At 37.1% G+C, this 20900-nt stretch overlaps 2 protein-coding genes across 13 annotated transcripts in view; both read left to right on the top strand.

Moving 5' to 3' along the window:
• The window catches only part of LOC123199382 (transcription factor TGA1-like), a 108916-nt gene that overhangs the window by 9074 nt on the left and 78942 nt on the right, over nucleotides 1-20900 (top strand). The window lies entirely within an intron of this gene.
• Nucleotides 1-20900, top strand: part of LOC123199375 (disease resistance protein RPP2B-like) — a 39581-nt gene that overhangs the window by 769 nt on the left and 17912 nt on the right. For 2 of the 12 annotated variants that reach the window (XM_044614346.1, XR_006498343.1), the window contains exons 2-5: nucleotides 470-1550; nucleotides 1802-2170; nucleotides 2286-3308; nucleotides 5481-6035. In XM_044614346.1, the coding sequence (XP_044470281.1) occupies nucleotides 470-1550; nucleotides 1802-2170; nucleotides 2286-3308; nucleotides 5481-6017 (3010 nt within the window). In that variant the 3' untranslated portion in view covers nucleotides 6018-6035. Of the gene's footprint in view, nucleotides 1-469; nucleotides 1551-1801; nucleotides 2171-2285; nucleotides 3309-5480; nucleotides 6041-6165; nucleotides 6312-6449; nucleotides 6622-6738; nucleotides 6942-7005; nucleotides 7584-20900 lie in introns of those variants that run through there. The other 10 variants (XR_006498341.1, XR_006498340.1, XR_006498344.1 and 7 more) reach the window with 10 other exon arrangements.

Raw genomic sequence — 20900 nt, 5'->3', positions numbered from 1 at the left:
AAGTTATATTTTATACTATGCTAATTTGGGTTGGGTTCTTGCTGTGTGTCTTCTGGCCCAAAACACAGAAAGACTTAATACAAACACTATCCATTAATACGAACTGTTAGTTTTACTTTTTTAGATGACAGCTAATTACTATCTATTTCATTTTTCCTGATTATTTCATTGAATACATAATTACTGATTATTTCATTTTTCCTGAGAATTGAATTGAATTTTAGTATTAATAAGTTTTACAAGTTTTTAGGAGATGGAAAGTGATGATCAAATTATATTTGAATCTAAAATTTTGTGCCACTGAGAAATGAACTTGATTTCATGTCATGATGCAGTTCTTCATTATGCCATTCAATGAACAGTCAAAAGAAACAGAAAAGAATTAAAATTATGTGATATTTCTTTATTTGGTTTTCAGTCATTTAATTTTATTATTATATTATTTAATTATTTAATTTTTTATTTTTAGGAATGAGGCAGAGCTGGTAAAGGCTATTGTTAATGATGTATGGAAGAAATTGAATTACAACTCCCCAATTATTTCTTCTAAGAAACTGATTGGACTAGAGTCATCAATCGAAGAGATTGAAAATTTATTATGTTCAAAGAGCATTTGGAAGCTAGGAATTTGGGGCATGGGGGGCATAGGAAAAACTACTCTTGCAGGTACTATATTTAACAAAATCTCTAAACAGTTTAAAGAATCTTACTTCATTGAGAAAATTGGAGAAAAATCAGAGAAAAGTGGGGGATTAGATTATTTGTGCCAAAAACTAAGATCTGCAGTTCTAGGAGATGAACATCCCAATCATGAATTCACCTTCACAAGAAGAAGTCTTATTAGCAGAAAAAAAGTTCTCATTGTGTTTGATGATGTAACGAATTTAAATCAAATGCAATGTTTAATGGCAGTTTTTGATGGCTTGGATTCATACAGTCGAATCATTATAACAACAAGAGATGAACATGTGCTAATAAATTGTAAGGTGGATTACATTCATGAGATGACAAAGTTATCTCCTGATAATGCTTTTCAACTTTTTGCCCTACATGCTTTTAAAGGAAACTCTCAAACAGAAGATTACATCCACCTATCATCTAAAGTAGTAGGTTATGCTGAAGGTCTTCCACTAGCTCTTGAAGTATTAGGTTCCTTTCTATTTAAGAGAACGAAGAGAGAATGGGAAAGTGCACTAGAAAACTTGAGAACAAGTCTTGATGCGAATGTTCGAAAGGTATTAAAAATAAGTTTCGAAGGATTAGATGACAAACAAAAGTGTGTATTTTTGGATATTGTATGTTTCTTTAAAGGGTATAAAAGAGATTTTGTAGAAGCAATCTTGAAAGCTCGTAACTTAGACCCTCATATTTGTATAAATGTTCTCATTGAAAGGTGTCTCATAACTACACCATCTGATATCATAACAATGCATGATTTACTTGAACAAATGGGTAGAGAAATTGTTCAACAAGAGTCAATTGATAATCCTGGCGAACGTAGTCGATTGTGGGATCATGAGGATATATTTTCAGTATTGAAGAATAATACGGTAAGAGTCAAAACACTAATTTTTTATTTCTATTTTATGCATAAATTATAATAAAATATTTGTTAGCAGAATATTTATTTTCAATTATCATTGGGAATTAAATTATTTGGTATAGGGTAGTAATGACACATCTATTATTTTTTTTATTTACATATTCTGAAAAGAAATATATTTGAGAGTAAATCACTTAAGAATTGATGTAATTAAGCAATTTCAAATTGACTTTTTACCAATATGCTTGTGATTACCAGGGAACTAGAGCAATTCGAAGCATATGCTTGGATATGTCTAAAGTAGAAGAGTTGCATTTAAATCCTGAAGCTTTTAACAAAATGCCAAACCTACGATTCTTGAAATTTTATGGGTCTGAACGTGGAAAGAAGGTGCTTGAATCTGATTCCTCTGCATTTCGCCGTATCTTGAGATGGTTGAAAAGAGAAAACTCCAATGATGGAAAGGTGCATGGTTTTGAGAAACTTAAGTTTGATTTCTATGAGATAAGGCACTTTTGCTTTCATGGATATCCTGCCAAATCATTGCCGCCAAATTTTAATCCAAAGAACCTTGTTGCACTTTGCATGCCTAATAGCAAAGTTAAAAAACTTTGGACTGGTAACCAGGTATTTGTTAACTTTTATATCGCTTTTTTTTATGCTTTAAATTGCAATTTTTTGTAAATTAGTTATGTTTCTAGCTTTACTTCATTTAATTTAATTTTTTTTCTTTTTTTGACAGGTTCTTGTTAATTTGAAATATATTGACCTCAGTCACTCTAAGCATCTATGTAGAATACCAGATTTGTCACTTATGCCAAATCTTGAGAGCTTGAATCTTGAAGATTGTACAAATTTGCTTGAGAGTTTCTCATCTATCCATAATCTCCATAAACTTGTTATCTTGAATCTACGAGGATGCAGAAGCTTTAATAATCTTCCAATTAGTGATAGTTGCCAATCTCTTCGAAAAGTTTATCTCTCTGGTTGCTCAAATCTTGAAAAAGTTCCAAATCTCCCTAATACAGTTGAAAAGTTATATCTAGATGAAACTGCCATTAAAGAACTTCCATCAATAGGGCATTTATTTAGACTAGTAAAATTAAGTCTTAGAAAATGTTCAAGGCTTAAGAGATTACCAAATAGTATTTGTGAGTTGAAATCCCTTAAATATCTTTGTCTCTCGGGTTGTTCCAAACTTGATAGATTGCCTAATGACATGGGAAATTTACAAACTCTGGAGGAACTGATACTGGAGGGAATTTCTTTTGCAGAAATAGCAACATTTATGGCAAGTTTGACCAACCTGAAGACATTATCTTTGACAAGATGTAAGATGCAAGAGCAATTGGGTATCCCACTCGTCGATTTATCTGTCTTCCAAAGAATCGAAGAGCTATGCCTGATTGATTGTTGCATTGAAGTGTTACCCAACACTATTGGCGAATTACTCTCACTAGGAAGTTTAGATCTTGACCAAAACAATTTGGAGACGCTACCAGAGAGCATCAAAGACCTGTCTAACCTGGAAGGGCTTTCTTTAAGTAATTGCCAGAGGCTTAAATACTTACCGGAGCTTCCAAGCAGTCTAGTGCAAATTATAGCAGTGAATTGTGTTTCTCTTGAATCAGTATCAAATTTATTCCTACGTATGGATTCTGTTTTTGACATAATCGACTTCTCTAATTGTTCAAACTTAAAATTAGAGATGACAAATGCTCTCTTCTTGAATATTGAGAGAAGCGTAGCAGACGATCACCGTCAAGTAAGTCTATCTCTCTCACTTTTTCTGTTTTCTTATAATGCCAATTCATTTTCTATAAATTGTGAATCTTCAAACTTTATAACTTTTAATATACTATTCAAAAGACTTAAAAATTAAATATGAGTATACATATTTCATTTTAGAAGTAAAAGACGTGTGGATTAAAATTTTAATTTTTATAAACTTAACAAATAGCCTTGCCCTTATAGTGTCTTGCCTATTTGTGATTTTTTAGGAGCATTTGGAACGTTGTATTGGATTGTAGTAAGTTTTTAAAATTATATTAGATTGAATATTATATGGTAGGACTATTATAAATAATGTATAATAATTAAACTCAAATTTCATAATAATATACTTAATAATTTAAAGGGAATTTATAACTCCCTTTATCTTCAGCATCACCCTTTAAACATAACTTCATTAGTTGAGTCACCTTTATTCTAAAGGTCTCTCCTTAAAGATATCTCCCTTTATTTTCATCATCTTGATGAAATTTTTTAGACAACACACACTTAATGATATTGAGTTATGAAACTAGTGGATAATTTAATTAAATATAATCTCAAAGAAAAGATTAATTGACCTCCTATATATATAAAAATTTTAAGAGAGAAGTATTTGTAAGGATAATTACACAACAATAAAAATATATATACTCAATATTGAGTGTAGTATTGGAAATATATATAATCTATCATCTTGTGATAGAGTGATTTTGAATTAAAAATTAATTAAAGATTATATTGAATTAAACTATCCAGAACAAACATTGAAGAAATTTGATGAATGCAAAATGCAGGTTTTGATGAAAGAGAAAACAAAAAATAAAGAATAGGAAAGAAAATTGAAAGTCTAAGTGAAACTTCTACTTTTTTTGTGACTCACTATCCTTTATTATGTAATGATCTGTTTTGTTTGAAACTCACTATTTTACATTATTAACCAAAAGACCAAAGGACTAATTCCCACACAAGGTATGCTAATTTCGCAAAGTTCCTCCCGTTAACTTTAAAAATACCATTTACCTACCATGACCGTTTAAATCTGTTAATTTTAAGGGTAAAATCGTTATTTTTTATTTAATATAAAAAATAAACTTAAATATAATTTCATTTCCCCCCCTAAAAGTTTAAAAACTAACTTTTCTTTCCTAAACCAAGTTTTAAAAAAATCACATTCCCCCCCTAAGGTTTAGTTTCAAAATCTGATCACCTTCTCTGGTGCCATCGTGGGTCGTCTCTCCCTCCTGACGGTTCCCCATCCTCTGACGAGCTGCCTCACCTCCACCCTAACCCCTCTAGCATCCAAAAACGTCATCTAGGAAGAGAAATTGTCTTCCCAGACGAAGACAAGACGACTCGTCTTCATCCAGGAAGATGATCATCTTCCAAGATGACGTTTTTAGATGTCGGATGGGTTGGGGTGGAGGTGAGACAGCTCGTCAGAGGATGAAGAGCCTTTGGGAGGGAGAGACGGTCGACGATGGTGCTGGAAAAGGTGATTAGATTTTAAAACTAAACCTTAGGGGGGAAATATGATTTTTTCAAACTTGGCTTAGGGAAGAAAATGTTAGTTTTTAAACTTTTAGGGGGAAAATGAGATAAAATTTTCAAGGGTTAGGGTTCCGTTAATTTTAACCGGCCATGAGTGGGTAAATGGTATTTTCAAAGTTAACAAGGGGAACTTTGAGAAGTCAACATACCTTGAGTGGGAAATAGTCCTTTGGCCTAACCAAAAACCACCATTTCTTTAGAGAAACATAAACATGTCCATCAATTTATGAAAACTATTCTAACACCTTAATATTCTTCACAATTATAAACAGATCTACCAATTTGTAGTTCTCACACTTTTATTCTCAACAGGCGATTAAATTTATATTCTCACCATATCTTAACTTTAAATTATATTATACAGAATCATATTTAAAATATATTTAATATTCTTATGCATATAAATTTACTATTGTTAACAAATTAATTAATATATTTAATTATTTTTATTTGATATAATGAAATACTATATTGTCCTAATCTAAGACAAAGTTGATAATTCCTTAATAAAAATATTTTCTATCTGAAAATCTTACTCGGACTGCTGATTTATGAATATAGAGTTTCTTACGACATATTATTAAAATATATAGTATTAAGTGGACTACTGTTGCAGATGCAGAATATCAGTTGTTCTTGGGGATCGGCGAACATTTTTTACTCTGGATGTGAAATTCCAAAGTGGTTTGACTTAAAAAGTAATGAATCTTTTATAAAGTTCCCAGAAGGTTGGATTAATGATAACTTATTTGGTTTCGCTTTATGTGCTGTTATATCATCACAAGACTCTCAAAAACTTAGAAATTTGAGTGTTGGATTTCGCCTGATTATTAATGGAGAGATTATTTCCAATGATGGGTTAATGGACTCAGTAAAATTTTGGCCTGGGACTCTTGAAGGTGAGAACATTATTGAATCAGATCATATATTCATAGCTTATAGTTACATTAAGATGCCTGGGAAATTTCCTCCACTCAATTTGAATAGCCAGGGTGCTGTTGAGTTCTTCATTAAACATGATCGTATGGTTCAAAGCCCAGTGAAAAAATGTGGAGTGACTTTATTGTATCACAAAAATGATGATTGGAGAAAAGATCCAAGAGTGGACAAAAATGATGAAAGACCTCATAAGCGATTGAAACTTGAAGGTTGAAATGTTGTTACAGAAAAGGTAATGTAAGTACAAAATCCCTGAGCTTATAATATTAGATCAGAACATATTGCTAAGATCCCCTTTATGTCCCCATGTCCCTTTCTCACATGGTAAAGGGATGGCTGATGGTTGTGCAAATTTACTAAAGCAGGTGCTGCTTCCAGAGGAAATTTACTCCATTTCTAAGGCCTCTTGTTTGCCTACTCTTCACGATATGCCTAAACTTGGAAGTTTTTCCTATGGTGTTCTTTATAGATGATGTGGCTTACGGCATGGTAGTTTAATAGTTTCAAGGTAAAGCTTACTTCATGTTGCCTTCTGAACTATTTGGCTGGCTCTCTGCAATTTACATTTGTGGTCTATGCTCTGTAGTTCTCTATTACAGAATGTTGAAGTGCCTCTTTTTTTAAATGTTATTCAGTGTGTTTTCAGGTTGGCAACTAGGCGTGTGGACACAAATTCCCTTGACTGTCATTTTAATATTCTCCAGATTTCTTGCCTGGAATAGGATTATGTTACTAACTACTATTTAATTAGGTGTTATATGGTTACAGATTTGGTTCTCTAGGCTATGAAAGGGTATTGGATGCTCTTCGATACTGCTGTAAGCTTGCTATTAACTAGTCATTAATTAGGTGTTATATCCATTGCCGCTTCGCATAACTTGGAGAAATAATTTGATGTGAAATTTGCTAATCATCAAGCCTCACTCTCTGTACAGGGTTTGTTGAGTCCTCGGTTAACAGCAGGAAACAAATTGATGCCGTACATTTCATTCATGCCTTCCATCTTACTGAAAGCTTTCTCCCTGTTCACTTCTTGAAGACATACTTAAAGAATTGAAGGAGTAACTCACAGGGAAAGTGTGTGAGTTCGGGTGGAGATACTAGTGCACCGGTTAATTTTCATACTAAAGCATAATGAGTGAGTGATGCTTGGAAATTCCTTTGTAACTAAATGCTAAATGAGAAATTTCTTTTCAATACAGATTGATGTAAATGCGCAGGAACTTGCTGCTTTGAAAGCTGTAGTTAGTTGTGTCCAAGAGTACAGGCTTGAACCTGACTATCCTCTCGATCCACTTCAGAAAAGGATTGAACAACTGGAGAGGTCGAAATCTGATAAGAAAAGGGGTGGAGATTTTGGTAGACGTCAACACTCCAAGAAACAAAGAGCAAAGTGAGGATACGGTGGATTTCTTTCTCACAGTGCCAAGGCAGCTCCCGGTAGGCTTGTTCCGCCTGTTTTCTGATGTGTCGTGCACTTGTGAGCAAGACACAACATTTTCTTTGACAGGGCAGCATATGGAGGAATGCCTGAGAGATATCCTCTGGCTGGTCCAAACTCTTTACGATTATCAAGTTCATAGCCAGCCTGTTTTTGCTCAGCAACCAAATGATCAAAGAATATGCTTTTATCCCCACGATGTAGTTATCAAATGCAAGATTTGTGTGCAACCTTAGTGAATGTGCAGAGAATTTATTTGTGAGTGAATCACATTTTCCCACCCAAGTTTGGCTGTAAAACCCTTCTTCATCTCTAATTGACATCGATAACATTTCTTCATCCAAAATCATATACATAAATAATTTTTCTTATCCAAAATTAAACCATTTTATTGTAACAACATAATTAAAAACTGAAATTATTATTTTATTTTTTAAAATAATTAAATAACACTACATTAACAAATAATTAAAAATATTTAAATTATATAAGAAACATATTATTTCTTTGTACTTTCAATCTCATTCTTTATTTCTCTCTTTTTATAATAAAAGTATCTTTGCTGTATAATTATATATCATGAGATAAATTATAATTTCTAAAAATGTAAAGGGTTTTTTTAAATTTTTAGAGGGTTATTGGAAATTTATAAAAAGTTTTGAGTCTTTTGAAATTTTTAAAATACAGGATGCCCCAATAGTTTCAAAAATGATGTTACACCCCCGGAGAATTGAACAGAATATAATTAAAAGATTAACTTATGAGTTTTTAAAACGTGTACATAATAAATTTTTTTTGCCAAACCAATCAATACTCACCAAGGTTTGGTCAATTATCAAATTCCCATAGTTAATGTTGAAAAACTCAAATACATTCCCAAGCCAAAAACCCTAATATATATATAAACTCCTCTGCCCTCCGGTGTCACAAAGTCGTCTGCTCTACAGCTTTCAAACTCATCTCCTCTCCGGCATCCCTAGTCATCTCCTGTACAGCTTCTCAACTTGTCTCCTCTCTGGCACTCAAAATCTCGGCGAAGTCTCCATAACTTGTCTTCAAATCGTTGTTGCATCGAACTATTTGTCTTCATCAGACTTCGGTATGATTTTTTCTTCCCTGACTGAGACGAACTCTCCCGTTGATGTGCTAAGTTATTACCTTTTCAATACTTTTGTTTTGGTGCGATCTTCATTGCTTCTTAATGAATGGCTGTAATGAATATTCTTTTTTATTGCTATATGATTGTAGCAGCCTTTCAATTGACAGACAAATTGGTTGAAAGATCACCTTTTCTGTTCTCTTTCTTTGCTTTTCTTTACTTTTTTGGATCAGCACTTCTAGTGTGCAGTCATTCATCATAATGTCCGGACTTATTCTACATTTGTTTCATATACTTATGATTATGACCCCGTTGGGTTCTGTCTTGTTTATTTGTATATTTAACAATACATTTTATGGTTGTTATAGTGTTAAAGTTTATTGCTGGGGCTTCTTTGTTGTATCACCAATTTTATTTGCCTAGGGGTTTAGATAAATGTCCATACAAGGTTTTGTTATCTTTTATTAGTTCTATGGATTCTTTGCATAAGCAAAAGAGTGGGTAGTATATTGTCCTACGAAAAATACTAATTAGCTATTTGGTCGATTAAGATTTTCACAGATGATTGTAGCTTGTTCCATTGCCTTGATGTTAGAGTTACTGATATTGTCAAGTTACTGAACCAATATAAAGAAGCCTGATTATTGTTAAGTTTTCTCCCCTGTTTTTCTGCAAATTTTCTGTTTATAATGATTATTTTATGAATCTATGTTGAATAATTCATCCTCTTGTTGCAAGCTTAGGTTTGAAGACTTTGATTGTTTTTCTTTTGTGAAAGGATACTTGATTATAATTGTTCTTATTTGTTTTCTTTTAGTGCTATGTACAAGTATTGTTCTGTACTTTATTTCCTTCTAAAAGTTTTCAATATTGTCCATTTGATATGAAATTTAACCTACTGGAAAATTGGAAATAACATTTAAAATAAGAGAGGATGTGAGCAAGTCAAATAAGGGAACTTTGATACTGGTTCTTCTGTTTTTACCAGCAGGTTGGGTTTATCTATTTATGGAGACTAATTAGGTGGGAGGACACGTGTGAGATACAGTTGCAAAATCTGTTTCTGTTACAATACTAAAGATGAATGATGAGTTTTTATTTGCCAATGGAAACTCATTTTTCTGATCTGTTTATACTTGCTTATCTATTTTTCTTTATCCATGGTATAAACATGCCCTTACTTCAGTTAGAAGTTAATCTGATCTCCAAATTTTGAGCCCTGGAAAATTTGCAATTTCAAATTTCAGATCAGTGCTTGTTTATTTTATTGTTGAATGTGATGCAGTGCAGGGTATCTTGAATTTGGACCTTTATACTATTATGTTGTTTTCTCTGGCTTTGTGGAATAATAACTATTTTCAAATTGGTGCTCTTCTCCATCCTTAACGTAGAAATTACTCAACTAGTCTATTTCTGCATTAAGCCAAGAATTGGCACATAAATTACTTGATGGACTATGCATTACCTTTGACTTTAGTGTATTTAGTGCTAGCAGTCTCACAATAAAACAAGTTTAACCATAGGTTGTCACTAATTTTTATATGGTTTTCAAATAGATATTCCCTTCAACATGAAGTGATCTTTTTTCTCTTTGTTTTTTGTTACAAACTTTTGCAGATACAAAGATGTCTTGCACAAAACTGTGAGGCTGCTCGTAAAAGCCGATTGTGGAAAAGTTATGATGAGGCGTGATTTGAACAGATTCCCTAACAGGCAACAAGTGGTATGGGATTTTGAATTAATTCGTATCTGTTATGAGCGCCTATTTACATTAAAATATTTGAAACACCGAATGCCACACTGCAGGGTTTGTATATAGGTCGTGGCTTAGAAAGTTCTGAGATGGCTGTAAACCCAGGTTTGTCAAAGTATTGCTGAATTACTTATTGTTTTGGTGTCCTCACTCTCAAACATTTCTATTTCTTGAAATTGCATGACTCTAATTGCATTTTATTGATATGTGAATCTCGGAACCAAGAGTGTACACATAATATTAAGACAGTTTGTGAAATTTTGTTACTACTAGCTTACCACCACCACTCATGGTATGCACCTGCTATTTGTTGATTAATTGTGTTCCCTTCAAAGCATGATTCCTGTGAATTTTTCATAGTTTTGTTTCCTATATCATTTCAAGTCCTTGTAACGACTACGTAAGAAAATTTATATCACCTCTTCATCCGCACTGAAGTCATTTTCGATGCTGTCCATAAATCAATGTCTCAAAAATGTTCCTCACAATAGATTTCAGCCATCCACAAGCACAAGTTTCCAGCACTTTGCAAACTTGACACCTCCATGAAAAATGATGTTGTGCTATGAAGCTATGTATATAATCTCTGATGTGCTGAATCTGTTCTTTGAAATTTGATTTCCAGTAGTTCCTGTTGCTTATAGAACACTACTTTTTGTCATTTCATGTTCTTGCATTCAACAAAAAGTCCTCACCGAGGTTTGTGCAGGAATTGTAGTGTTTGAGAATGGAGTATGGACACTGGGTTGAAGAGCAAACAAGTCAAATTTGTGAAATGAGGTCTGCTTTGCAGGCCCATATTAATGATATGGAGCTTCACATACTAGTGGAGGGTGGCTTGAGCCATTATTTTAAACTTTTCCTCATGAAATCTAATGGTGCAAAAGCCCATGTTTTCTATATAATGTCTGGCATGTGGAAGATAGCAGCTGAACGTTTTTTCTTTTGGATTGGAGGATTTCACCCTTCTGAGCTTCTTAAGGTGATTCATTTTTCAATTTATTAAATAAAATGAAATAATTTGCTCATTAAAGGGCCTTAAATAGATTAAAAGATATTCCCTTCAAAATGAAATGAGGCTTTTTTCTTTTTCTATTTTGTTACAAACTCATGCAGATACAAAGACAGTTTTCCAGTAGTTCCTGTTGCTTATAAATCACTACCTTTTGTCATTTCATGTTTTTGCAATCAACAAAAAGTCCTCAACAAAAAGTCCTCACCAAGGTTTGTGCAAGAATTGCTGCATTTGAGATGGAGTATGGACACTGCGTTGAAGTGCAAACAAGGCAAATTTGTGAACTGAGGTCTGCTTTGCAGGCCGATATTAGTGATATAGAGCTTCACATATGTTAGGTCTCGGGTGTATGTATCTTGCAAAATGAAGAAGCAGCTAAGAAGAATGGAGAACAGCAGCAGTAAGTTGCATAGCAGCAAGGGAGAGGAAAATATTTTAGCTAGCAACAAAGGATTGGAGCAATTGGCAAACCAAAATGTGCATGGGCATTTTGAGGCAATAAGGACACGTGGCACTATGAAGAGAGAGGGGGAATTGGCGAGGAACAAAAAGGATGGAAATCAGTCTGAGAGTGGGAAGCAGAAAATTAACTAAGTGTGGTTGAGTGAGAGAGCACAGGCCTCTCGAAATGCCTGAGGATCTCGGATTTTCTTCTTCCATTTGGGTATTCAGTATGTTGCTCTTATTTTCATTTTATTAATCAAAGTTGTAATGAACGTTTCCAACTTTATTATGGAATTTCAGTAATGCAGAAAAGAGATGTTTATTTCCATTGACATTGAGTATTAGCTTTGTGTTTGTTTGCTGAGAAATTGATTTGAATGTTTAAATAAGAATTGGGTTGTAAAGATTGCACTGGCTGAGTTGAAATAATAGAATAACATTGCTGTTGTTGTTGAGGAATTGGTGAATACAAAGAAAACAAGGAAAGTGTTGTCCAATTCATTCCAGGTCTCTAACAATTTGGCATCAGAGCCAAATAACGAGGATGGAAGCTAAGGTGGATGGAATGGAGGAGCTAAAATTTGTGAAGGGAAGGATGGTGGAGTTTGACAGCAAGATGAGAGAGATGAAGGGAACATACAAGTTGTCAATGGACGTTTGCAGCAGGTGGAAAAAGGAATAGAGACCATGAAGGAATACTTATGTGAGTTGAGGAAGCTATTGGCGGTGAGACATGGAGCAACGACCGACAAAGGGAAGGCTCCAATGGAGGGTCCATCTTCACCCTCCCACTTACCATCGCCTACAACAGAAGAGCCAGAGCAAGTGGAAACTGTGTGAGAATCACTAGGAGACCAATGATAATACTGGGGGGTACGCTAGCAAGTAATGCATCGTCGTTTGGAGCTACCGGTGTTTATGGGGGAAAATCTAGTTGGATGGATTTTTAGGGTAGAGCAATATTTTTCAGTTAACAAAATTTCCGAGAAAGAGAAGTTGGCAACCATCGACATGTGTGTTGATGGGAAGCATTACGGTGATTTCAATGAAGTGAAGTGCGTCAACCCTTCTCTGATTGGGATTAACTGAAGCGTGAAATGCTACTTTGGTTTCGTTCAATTCTAGAGGGTTCTTTGTAAGAGGATTTAATGGCGTTGAGGCTGTTTGACATCGTGGAAGAGTATTGGAGCAATTTTGAAGCAATTTCTACATCGCTCGGAGATGCATTAGAAGAAGTGTTACTGTCAGCGTCTATGATTGGTTTAAGGAGAACGGTGAAGGCTGAGGTTAAACTCTTCCATCCGACCACCTTAAAAGAAGCCATGATTCGGGTGCAGAAAATCGAAAAGAAAAATTGGGTGAGAGACGCCCGATTCGAAACGTAATATACCCATCCAAAAGCAAAAGCCCAAGACTCCCACTGCTGTCGCCCAATCCATTTCACAAACACATCTGGCCCCACAGTCCATCAGGCTATAACTTTGACCCAGTCCAACAGCCTAACAGCTTACCAAGCCCAGTCCAATACCATGCCCAACCCACTGACCACCAACCTGACCCAAACTGACCCAATCTGACCACCAACCTATTCACAAAATACCCAAGCCTTAAGAAATGAAACCCATAATTGCTCAGCCACACTGCTGATGTCTTGAGGAGCGAGCAACTGTAACACCACTTTTCCACGCCGTGATGGTAATTACCATCATCTCTCTGACGAGGAATTTCGGTCAAAGTTAGAGAAAGACCTTTGCTTTAGATGTGACGAGAAGTTCACTCTGGGTCACAAGTCCAAGTTTCGATAATTTTAGGTTATGATCGCTTTGGAAGGTGAAAAAGAAGAACTAGATGTCAGTGAAGATGAAGAACTAGCCATGGAAGAAAGGGAGATGAAATTAACACTGAATTTAAGCTCTGTGGTGGGATTTAACACACCCAAAACTATGAAGTTTGTTGGGTTTTTGAAGTGGTGACTTTATTGGATAGTGGGATCGCCTATAATTTCATTTCAAGAGCATTAATGGAGAAATTGAGGATTCCCATGACACTAGCTCGCTTTGTTGTCACGTTAGGAGATGAGAAAAGAGTGAAAGGCATGGGCAGATGTGATTCGGTGGAACTTCAATTTTAGGGGATGATTGTGAAGCTGAATTTTTTCCCTTTCAAATTGGGAGCATAGACATCATGCTTGGCATGGATTGGTTATGTAGGTTAGGTGAGACAAAAGTAAATTGGAGGTTGCAAACAATGACTTTTGATTAAGAAGGGAAGAGAGTTCAACTGAAAGGGGATGCATCCTTGAGTTGATTGGAGTCTTCGTTAAAGGCAGTGGTTAATTCGGTCAAAGTGCGGGAGAAGGTTTCTAGCTTGAATACAGGGGAGTGACGCATTCAAGGGAGAATACGGAGATTGAAACAGAGTCTAGACTCAGAAGTTTGTTAGAGGAATATGGGGCATTATTTAGGGAGCCATCTGGATTGCCACCCAAAAGAGTACATGATCACACAATGCGACTCCTTCCACCAGCCCAACCTCCAAATATACGACCCTATGGGTACTTGCATTTCCAGAAAATGAAATCGAGAAGAAAGTCAAGGAGATGATAACAACACGGGTGATTCAACCAAGTGTCAACCTGTTTTTAAGCCCAGTATTGTTGGTAAAGAAAAAAGTGAAGGGTGGCAATTCTGTGTGGACTATTGCGCCCTAAATAAAATAATGATATTAGACAAATTTCCAATCCCGACCATAGATGAGTTGTTTGATGAATTAATCGGGGCGACGGTATTCAACATATTGGATCAAAAATTAGGCTATAATCAGATTCATGTGAGGGAGAAGGATGTGACAAAAACTGTCTTTCGCACTCATGACAGCCATTACAAATTTCTTGTAATGCCATTTGGGCGCTCACATGCATCGGCAACCTTTGAGAGTTTGATGAACGAGATCTTTCGGCCATATTTGTGAAGATTTGTACTAGTCTTTTTGGACAACATTCTAGTCTTTAGTGGTCAAATGTAGGATCATTTGAGGCACTTGCGGGTTGTCCTAGAGTTACTGAACGATCACAAGTTGATTGTTAATTTGAAGAAATGTGCATTCAGACAAGATTGTATAGACTACCTGGGTCATATTGTTTCAGCAGGAGGAGTCAAAGCTAACTCTAAAAAAATTCAGGCGATGCAAGATTGGCCTGCTCTGAAGGATTTAAGTGAACTCAGGGGTTTTTTAGGCTTAATAGGCTATTCTAGGCACCCTGTAAAGGGGTACAAGAAGAATGCAGAGTCCTTCACTAGCTTATTAAAAAAGGACGCTTTTGTATGGAATGAAGAAGCTGCAGAGGCTTTCAACAGGTTGAAAAAAGCAAGGACTATGGTTCCCATGCTTACGTTGCCTTATTTTTTGGGAGTTTTATTTATTGAGACTGATGCTTCAGGTTTAGGTGTAAAGTTTGTATTAATGCAAGATGACTGTCCCATTTCTTTCATGAGTAAGGCGTTGTCTGTCAGAAACCAAAGCAAACTGGTATATGAAAGGGAGCTGATGGCCATTGTTATGGCGTTCTAAAAATGGAGGCATTTTCTGTTGGGATGACATTTCAAAGTTAGAATCGACCAATGCAGCTTGGAGTTCTTAACAGATCAGTGGTATCAGCAGTGATCAACAAAAGTGGGTCATGAAAATGCTAGGTTTCGACTTCAAAATTCAGTGTCGTCTGGAATGCAAGAATAAAGCAACAGATACACTCGCTCGTATTCCGAAATTCAAAGAAGGGCTTTGGGCAGTGACGACAACTCAAGTGGTGGGGTTAGAGGGTAATGAAACCTGAAATTCGAATAAGAACATCATTCATGACCTGTTGAACAGAGTAGATGCGCATCCAGGCTACGAATTAAAAAAGGGCAGATTGCTGCATAAAGGTAGGCCTGTTCTTCCTCGAAACTCAGTCTACATTCCTCAGTTCTTATCTGATTTTCACTCCTCACCTCTCGGTGGACATTTTGGGTTCTTTCGAACTTTCAGGTGGATTTTTGCAGTTTTGTTTTGGGAAGGGATAAAGGCAGATGTCAAGAAATATGTGGCGGAGTGTGATATCTATCAAAGAATGAAATATACTCTAGCCGCTTCCCCTGCCTTCCAAGGTTTGGGAAGATATCTTGATTGACTTCATCATAGGGCTGCCAAAAACAATGAGAGAGGATTCCATTTTAGTTGTGGTAGATCGGCTAACAAAATACAACCATTTTATAGCCCTCTGACACCCTTTCACAGAAGCTGAAGTGGCTCGTAAGTTCATCAGTGAATTAGTGAAGGTACACAGCTTTCCTCATTCTATAGTTTCAAACTGTGACAGAGTTTCTTTTAGTCAGTTTTAGGGAGAGTTGTTTAAGGCAGTGGGAACCAATTCGAAGTTTAGTTCAGCTTACCATTCTCAGTCGGATGGTCAAACAGAGGTGTAAATAGGAGTCTCAAAACTTACTTGCGATGTTTTTGCTCTCAACAGCCCAAACAGTGGCCAAATTGGCTGTCATTGGCTGAATATTGGTTCAACACTATCTAGAACAATTCTATGAGCATATCTCCTTTTAAGGCTCTCTACGGGAGAGACCCACTGGCAGAACTGCTTTGGGTAGAAGAAGAATCAAAAATAGAAGAAGTTAATGTCTTGATTCGAGAGCATAATGCCATCCTTGATGAGTTGAAGGAGAATTTACAGCGAGAATTTAATGTCTTGATTAAAAAATAGGATGAAAAAGTTTGCAAATAGGAAATGACAAGAAATTCGTTTTGAGGTGGGGGATCATGTCTTCCTAAAATTCCAACCATATTGTTTCTGCTCATTGGCCACTAGACCCAATGAGAAACTCAGCCAACATTTTTACATGCCTTATAAAATTTTGAAGAAAGTGGGCGCTGTAGCATATTGTCTTTCACTGCCTCCTGCCACCAAAATCCATCCCGTCTTCCATGTCTCGCAGTTGAAGAAGCAGCTTGGACCAACTCAGATCACCCAGCTGCTTCCTGATTGTATGAATGAAGATGGCGAATTAGAGTTACAACCTTTGGACATCTTGGCTTATCATTATTCAGCTTTGGGAGACCTGGAAACTTTGGTGAGATGGAAGGATTTACCTGCCTGTGAGGATTCATGGGAAATTGATATAGCCTTCAAGCATCTTTTTCCTCATTTTCACCTTGGGGACAAGATGCCTCTCAATGGGAGGGGAAATGTTAGGTCTCGGGTGTATGTATCTTGCAAAATGAAGAGGAAGAGAAGAAGAATGGAGCACAGCAGCAGTAAGTTGCATAGCAGCAGGGGAGAGGAAAATATTCTAGCTGGCATCAAAGGATTGGAGCAATTGTGTTAGGTACCTGAAGGGAGCTTAGTAGCAGTAACGAGCCCTCCTTCAACTCCTGTGGGTAGATGTTCACAACAGCAGCCTCACAGTCTAAAGGTCCGCAATGGGCGAGCACTATCTCCGGAACTCAGGACTCAAGACAAAGTAATAAGAAGAAGTAAGAAGAAGAAATCAGAACAGAGAAAATAGATTCAGAGGAGAGCCATTATCCTCAAATGTGTAATAATGAACGTTATATGTTTAGTTCAATCAAAATATGAAAGTCTGCCAACATTCCCTAATAAAGATAAACAATCTCTTCTGATTACAGAAATAATTCCTTAATACTACTCTGGAAAACCAAATTACATAAAATAAACTTAACAATAAGTAAATTGCCTGCAGAGCCTACAAAAGGTCTGCTCCCTCCTCAATTCTCCTCCACTCTTCTCATATTTTTCTTCTGTCCCTCTCCCTGACGCTCATTCTCTTTTTATATTCCTTTAACCGTTTCTCCAGCTGTCGTCTGTGACCATTCCTTTAACCGTTTCTGCAGCTGCTGTCTGTGACCTGCTGTGCTTTGTTGGTTATGAAGGCCTTGGAGTCTGCTGGGGTGACACCTGTCCCCATCTGTTGTCACCTTTTGGTTTCCTCTCTTTAGTGTGTTTCTTCCTGCGTGATATGTATACATTAGTCCTAACATTTCCCCTGCCATCCAAAGGCACCTTGTCCTCAAGGTGAAATTGTGGAAAGAGATTTCTGAAAGTGGTGAATAATTCCCAGGAGTTCTCACATTCAGGGAGGCCTTCCCAATTCACCAAGATTTCCAATTCCCCACGCTGAGAGTATCGGTATTGTAATATTTTAGATGGCTGCACCTATAATTCTCCATTGTCGGTCATGCATGCAGGAAGAGGTTGAGGGGTTACTGTTGGGCCCACTCTTTTCTTCAATTGTGAAACATGGAATACTGAATGAATCTTTGCAGTAGGAGGTAGATTTAAACGGTAAGCTACCGATCCAATTTTCTGCAGTATGTCGAAAGGACCGTAGTATCTTGGGCTGAGTTTTTCATTTGCTCGGCTTGCCAGTGATTTGAAGCGATACGGTTGGATTTTTAAAAATACATAATCTCCCACTGAATATTGAACTGCTCTCCTTCTTTTGTCAGCCTGTTTCTTCATTTTTTCTTGAGCTTTACTCAAGTTGTCCTTAAGTTCATCCAACACTGCATTCCTTTCCCCAATTATCTTGTTGACTTCATCTATCTTCGATATCTCTTCGACCCATCTTAGTAATGCCGGTGGTTCTCTACCATACAATGCCCTGAAAGGTGTCATGCCGGCAGATGCATTGTAAGATGTATTGAACCAATACTCCGCCCACGAGAGCCATTTAGGCCATTGCTTAGGCTAACGAAAGCAAAATCACCGCAAATAGGTTTCCAAACTCCTATTCACTATTTCCGTCTGCCCGTCGGATTGAGGGTGGTACGCCGAACTAAACTTGAGCGTGGTACCAGCAGCTTTAAAGATTTCCGTCCAGAATTGGCTTAAAAAAAGTCGATCACGGTCAGAAACGATTGATCGAGGAAAACCATGCAATTTTACAACTTCTTGAATGAATTTCTTGGCGACTTCAACAGCTGTGAAAGGGTGTTTCAACACCAAAAAATGAGCATATTTCGTCATCCTGTCAACTACCACCAGAATGGTGTCTGCTTGTGCTGTTTTCGGAAGGCCTGTGATGAAGTCAATTGAAATATCATCCCATACTTTGGTAGGGATGGGCAATGGTTGCAACAGTCCAGCCGGAGATGATGCTTCATATTTCATCCGCTGACAAATTTCGTATTCTGATACAAATTTTTTCACAGTAGCTTTCATCCCCTCCCAATAAAGCACGCTGGAAACTCGCTTATAGGTGCGAAAAAATCCAGAGTGTCCACCATACGGAGAGGCGTGGAATTCCATTAGAAAAATAGGAATAAAAGAGGAAGTCTTCGAAAGGACTAACCTGCCTTGATAGAGTAACCTTCCTTTCTGCAGCTTGTAACCTTCATGAGAGTCGGAATTCGTCAACAAATCCTGCACTATACCCCTGAGCTTCTCATCCTCTGAAATTTCCTTTTCCACCTGCTCCAAGCCTATTATTTGTGTTGTGGAGATTGCCCAAATTTCCCCATCCGCCTCTGACTTCCGAGAGAGGGCATCTGCTACTCTATTTTCACTTCCAGGCTTGTATAGAATTTCGAAATTATACCCAAGCATTTTCATCACCCATTTCTGTTGGTCAGCTCCAATAACTCGTTGATCTGTCAGAAATCGGAGGCTCCGTTGGTCTGTCTTTACTTTGAAATGCCTTCCCAACAAGTAATGACGCCATTTTTGAAACGCCATCACAATCGCCATCAGCTCCCTCTCATATACAGATTTGCTCCGGTTCTGAATTGAAAGCGCTTTACTAATATAAGCCACTGGCCTCCTATCTTGCATGAGAACAGCACCCAATCCCACTCCAGATGCATCAGTTTCTATAACAAATTCTTTTGAAAAGTCAGGCAAGGCTAATACAGGGGCTGTCGACATCACCTGTTTTAATTTCTCAAATGCTCGGGTAGCTTCCTCACTCCAAACAAAGGAATCTTTTTTTAACAATCTCGTGAGTGGTTCAGCGATCTTGCCATATCCCTGAACAAACCTTCGGTAGTATCCTGTTAAGCCCAAGAATCCTCTCAGTTCTCGTAAATCTTTCGGAATAGGCCAAGTCTTCATTGCTTGAATTTTAAGGGGGTCAGCTTCCACCCCTTCTGCCGAAACAATGTGGCCCAAGTAGCTTATTTTTTTCTGTCCAAATGCACATTTTTTGGAATTTAAAACCAGTTGGTGGTCCTTCAATAGCTCCAGCACTATCCTAAGATGCTTTGTATGCTCCCCTGAATCCTTACTATAAATCAGAATGTCGTCAAAAAAAACGAGAAGAAATCGTCTTAAATAAGGTCTAAAGATCTCGTTCATCACTGCCTGAAAGGTTGTTGGTGCGTTCGAAAGACCGAAAGGCATCACGAGAAATTCGTAATGTCCATCATGCGTCCGAAAAGCTGTCTTCTCTATGTCTTCTTCTCTGATTCGGATTTGGTGGTAGCCAGATTTCAGATCCAGCTTACTGAAAATTGTTGCACCAGCCAATTCGTCGAACAGTTCATCAATGGCGGGAATCGGAAATTTGTCTGGGACAGTAACCTTGTTGAGAGCACGGTAGTCGACACAGAATCTTCAACCTCCATCCTTTTCCTTTACTAATAACACGGGACTAGAGAATGGGCTTACGCTTGGTCTAATTACTCCTGCTGCCAGCATCTCCTGAATAATTCTCTCTATCTCATTTTTCTGGAAATGTGGGTATCTGTATGGGCGTATGTTTGGGGGTGGGGCATTTGGCAAAAGTCTAATAGCATGATCTTGGGTTCTTCTTGGAGGCAGGTTAGTGGGTTCACAGAAAAGATGTTGGTACTCCTCTAACAATTCCTTCAGACCTGGTTCTAAGTGCTGTGAATTAGATTCTTCCTCCGACAAACCCCTGAATTCCACCCAATACCCTTCTCAACCTTCTCTTACAGAGTTGATTACAGCCTTCAGGGAAGATTCAGCTCTGCATAATGAGATGTCTCCCTTTAATTCCACACGTCGTCCCTCCCATTCGAATTTCATTGTTTGTAATTTCCAATTAATTTTCACCTCTCCCAATCTACAAAGCCAATCTATTCCTAAAATTACATCTACACTCCCCAGCTCAAAAGGAAAGAAACTCTGAGTTACCTTAATTCCCTGACATTCGACTTCAACTCCATCACATCTCCCTAATCCTTGGACTCTTCGCTCATCTCCCAAAGTGACTGCAAACTTCACGGGCGACACTATTAATGGTAATTCTGCAACCAATTTCTGAGAAATAAAATTGTGGGTTGCCCCACTGTCAAGAAGAATCACAACCTTCCATCCTT

This window comes from Mangifera indica, chromosome 16, assembly GCF_011075055.1.
Source record: "Mangifera indica cultivar Alphonso chromosome 16, CATAS_Mindica_2.1, whole genome shotgun sequence".
Taxonomy (NCBI): Eukaryota; Viridiplantae; Streptophyta; class Magnoliopsida; order Sapindales; family Anacardiaceae; genus Mangifera; species Mangifera indica.
The sequence above is the reverse complement of the archived record's forward strand: the minus strand, read 5'-3'. Positions and strand labels throughout refer to the sequence as shown.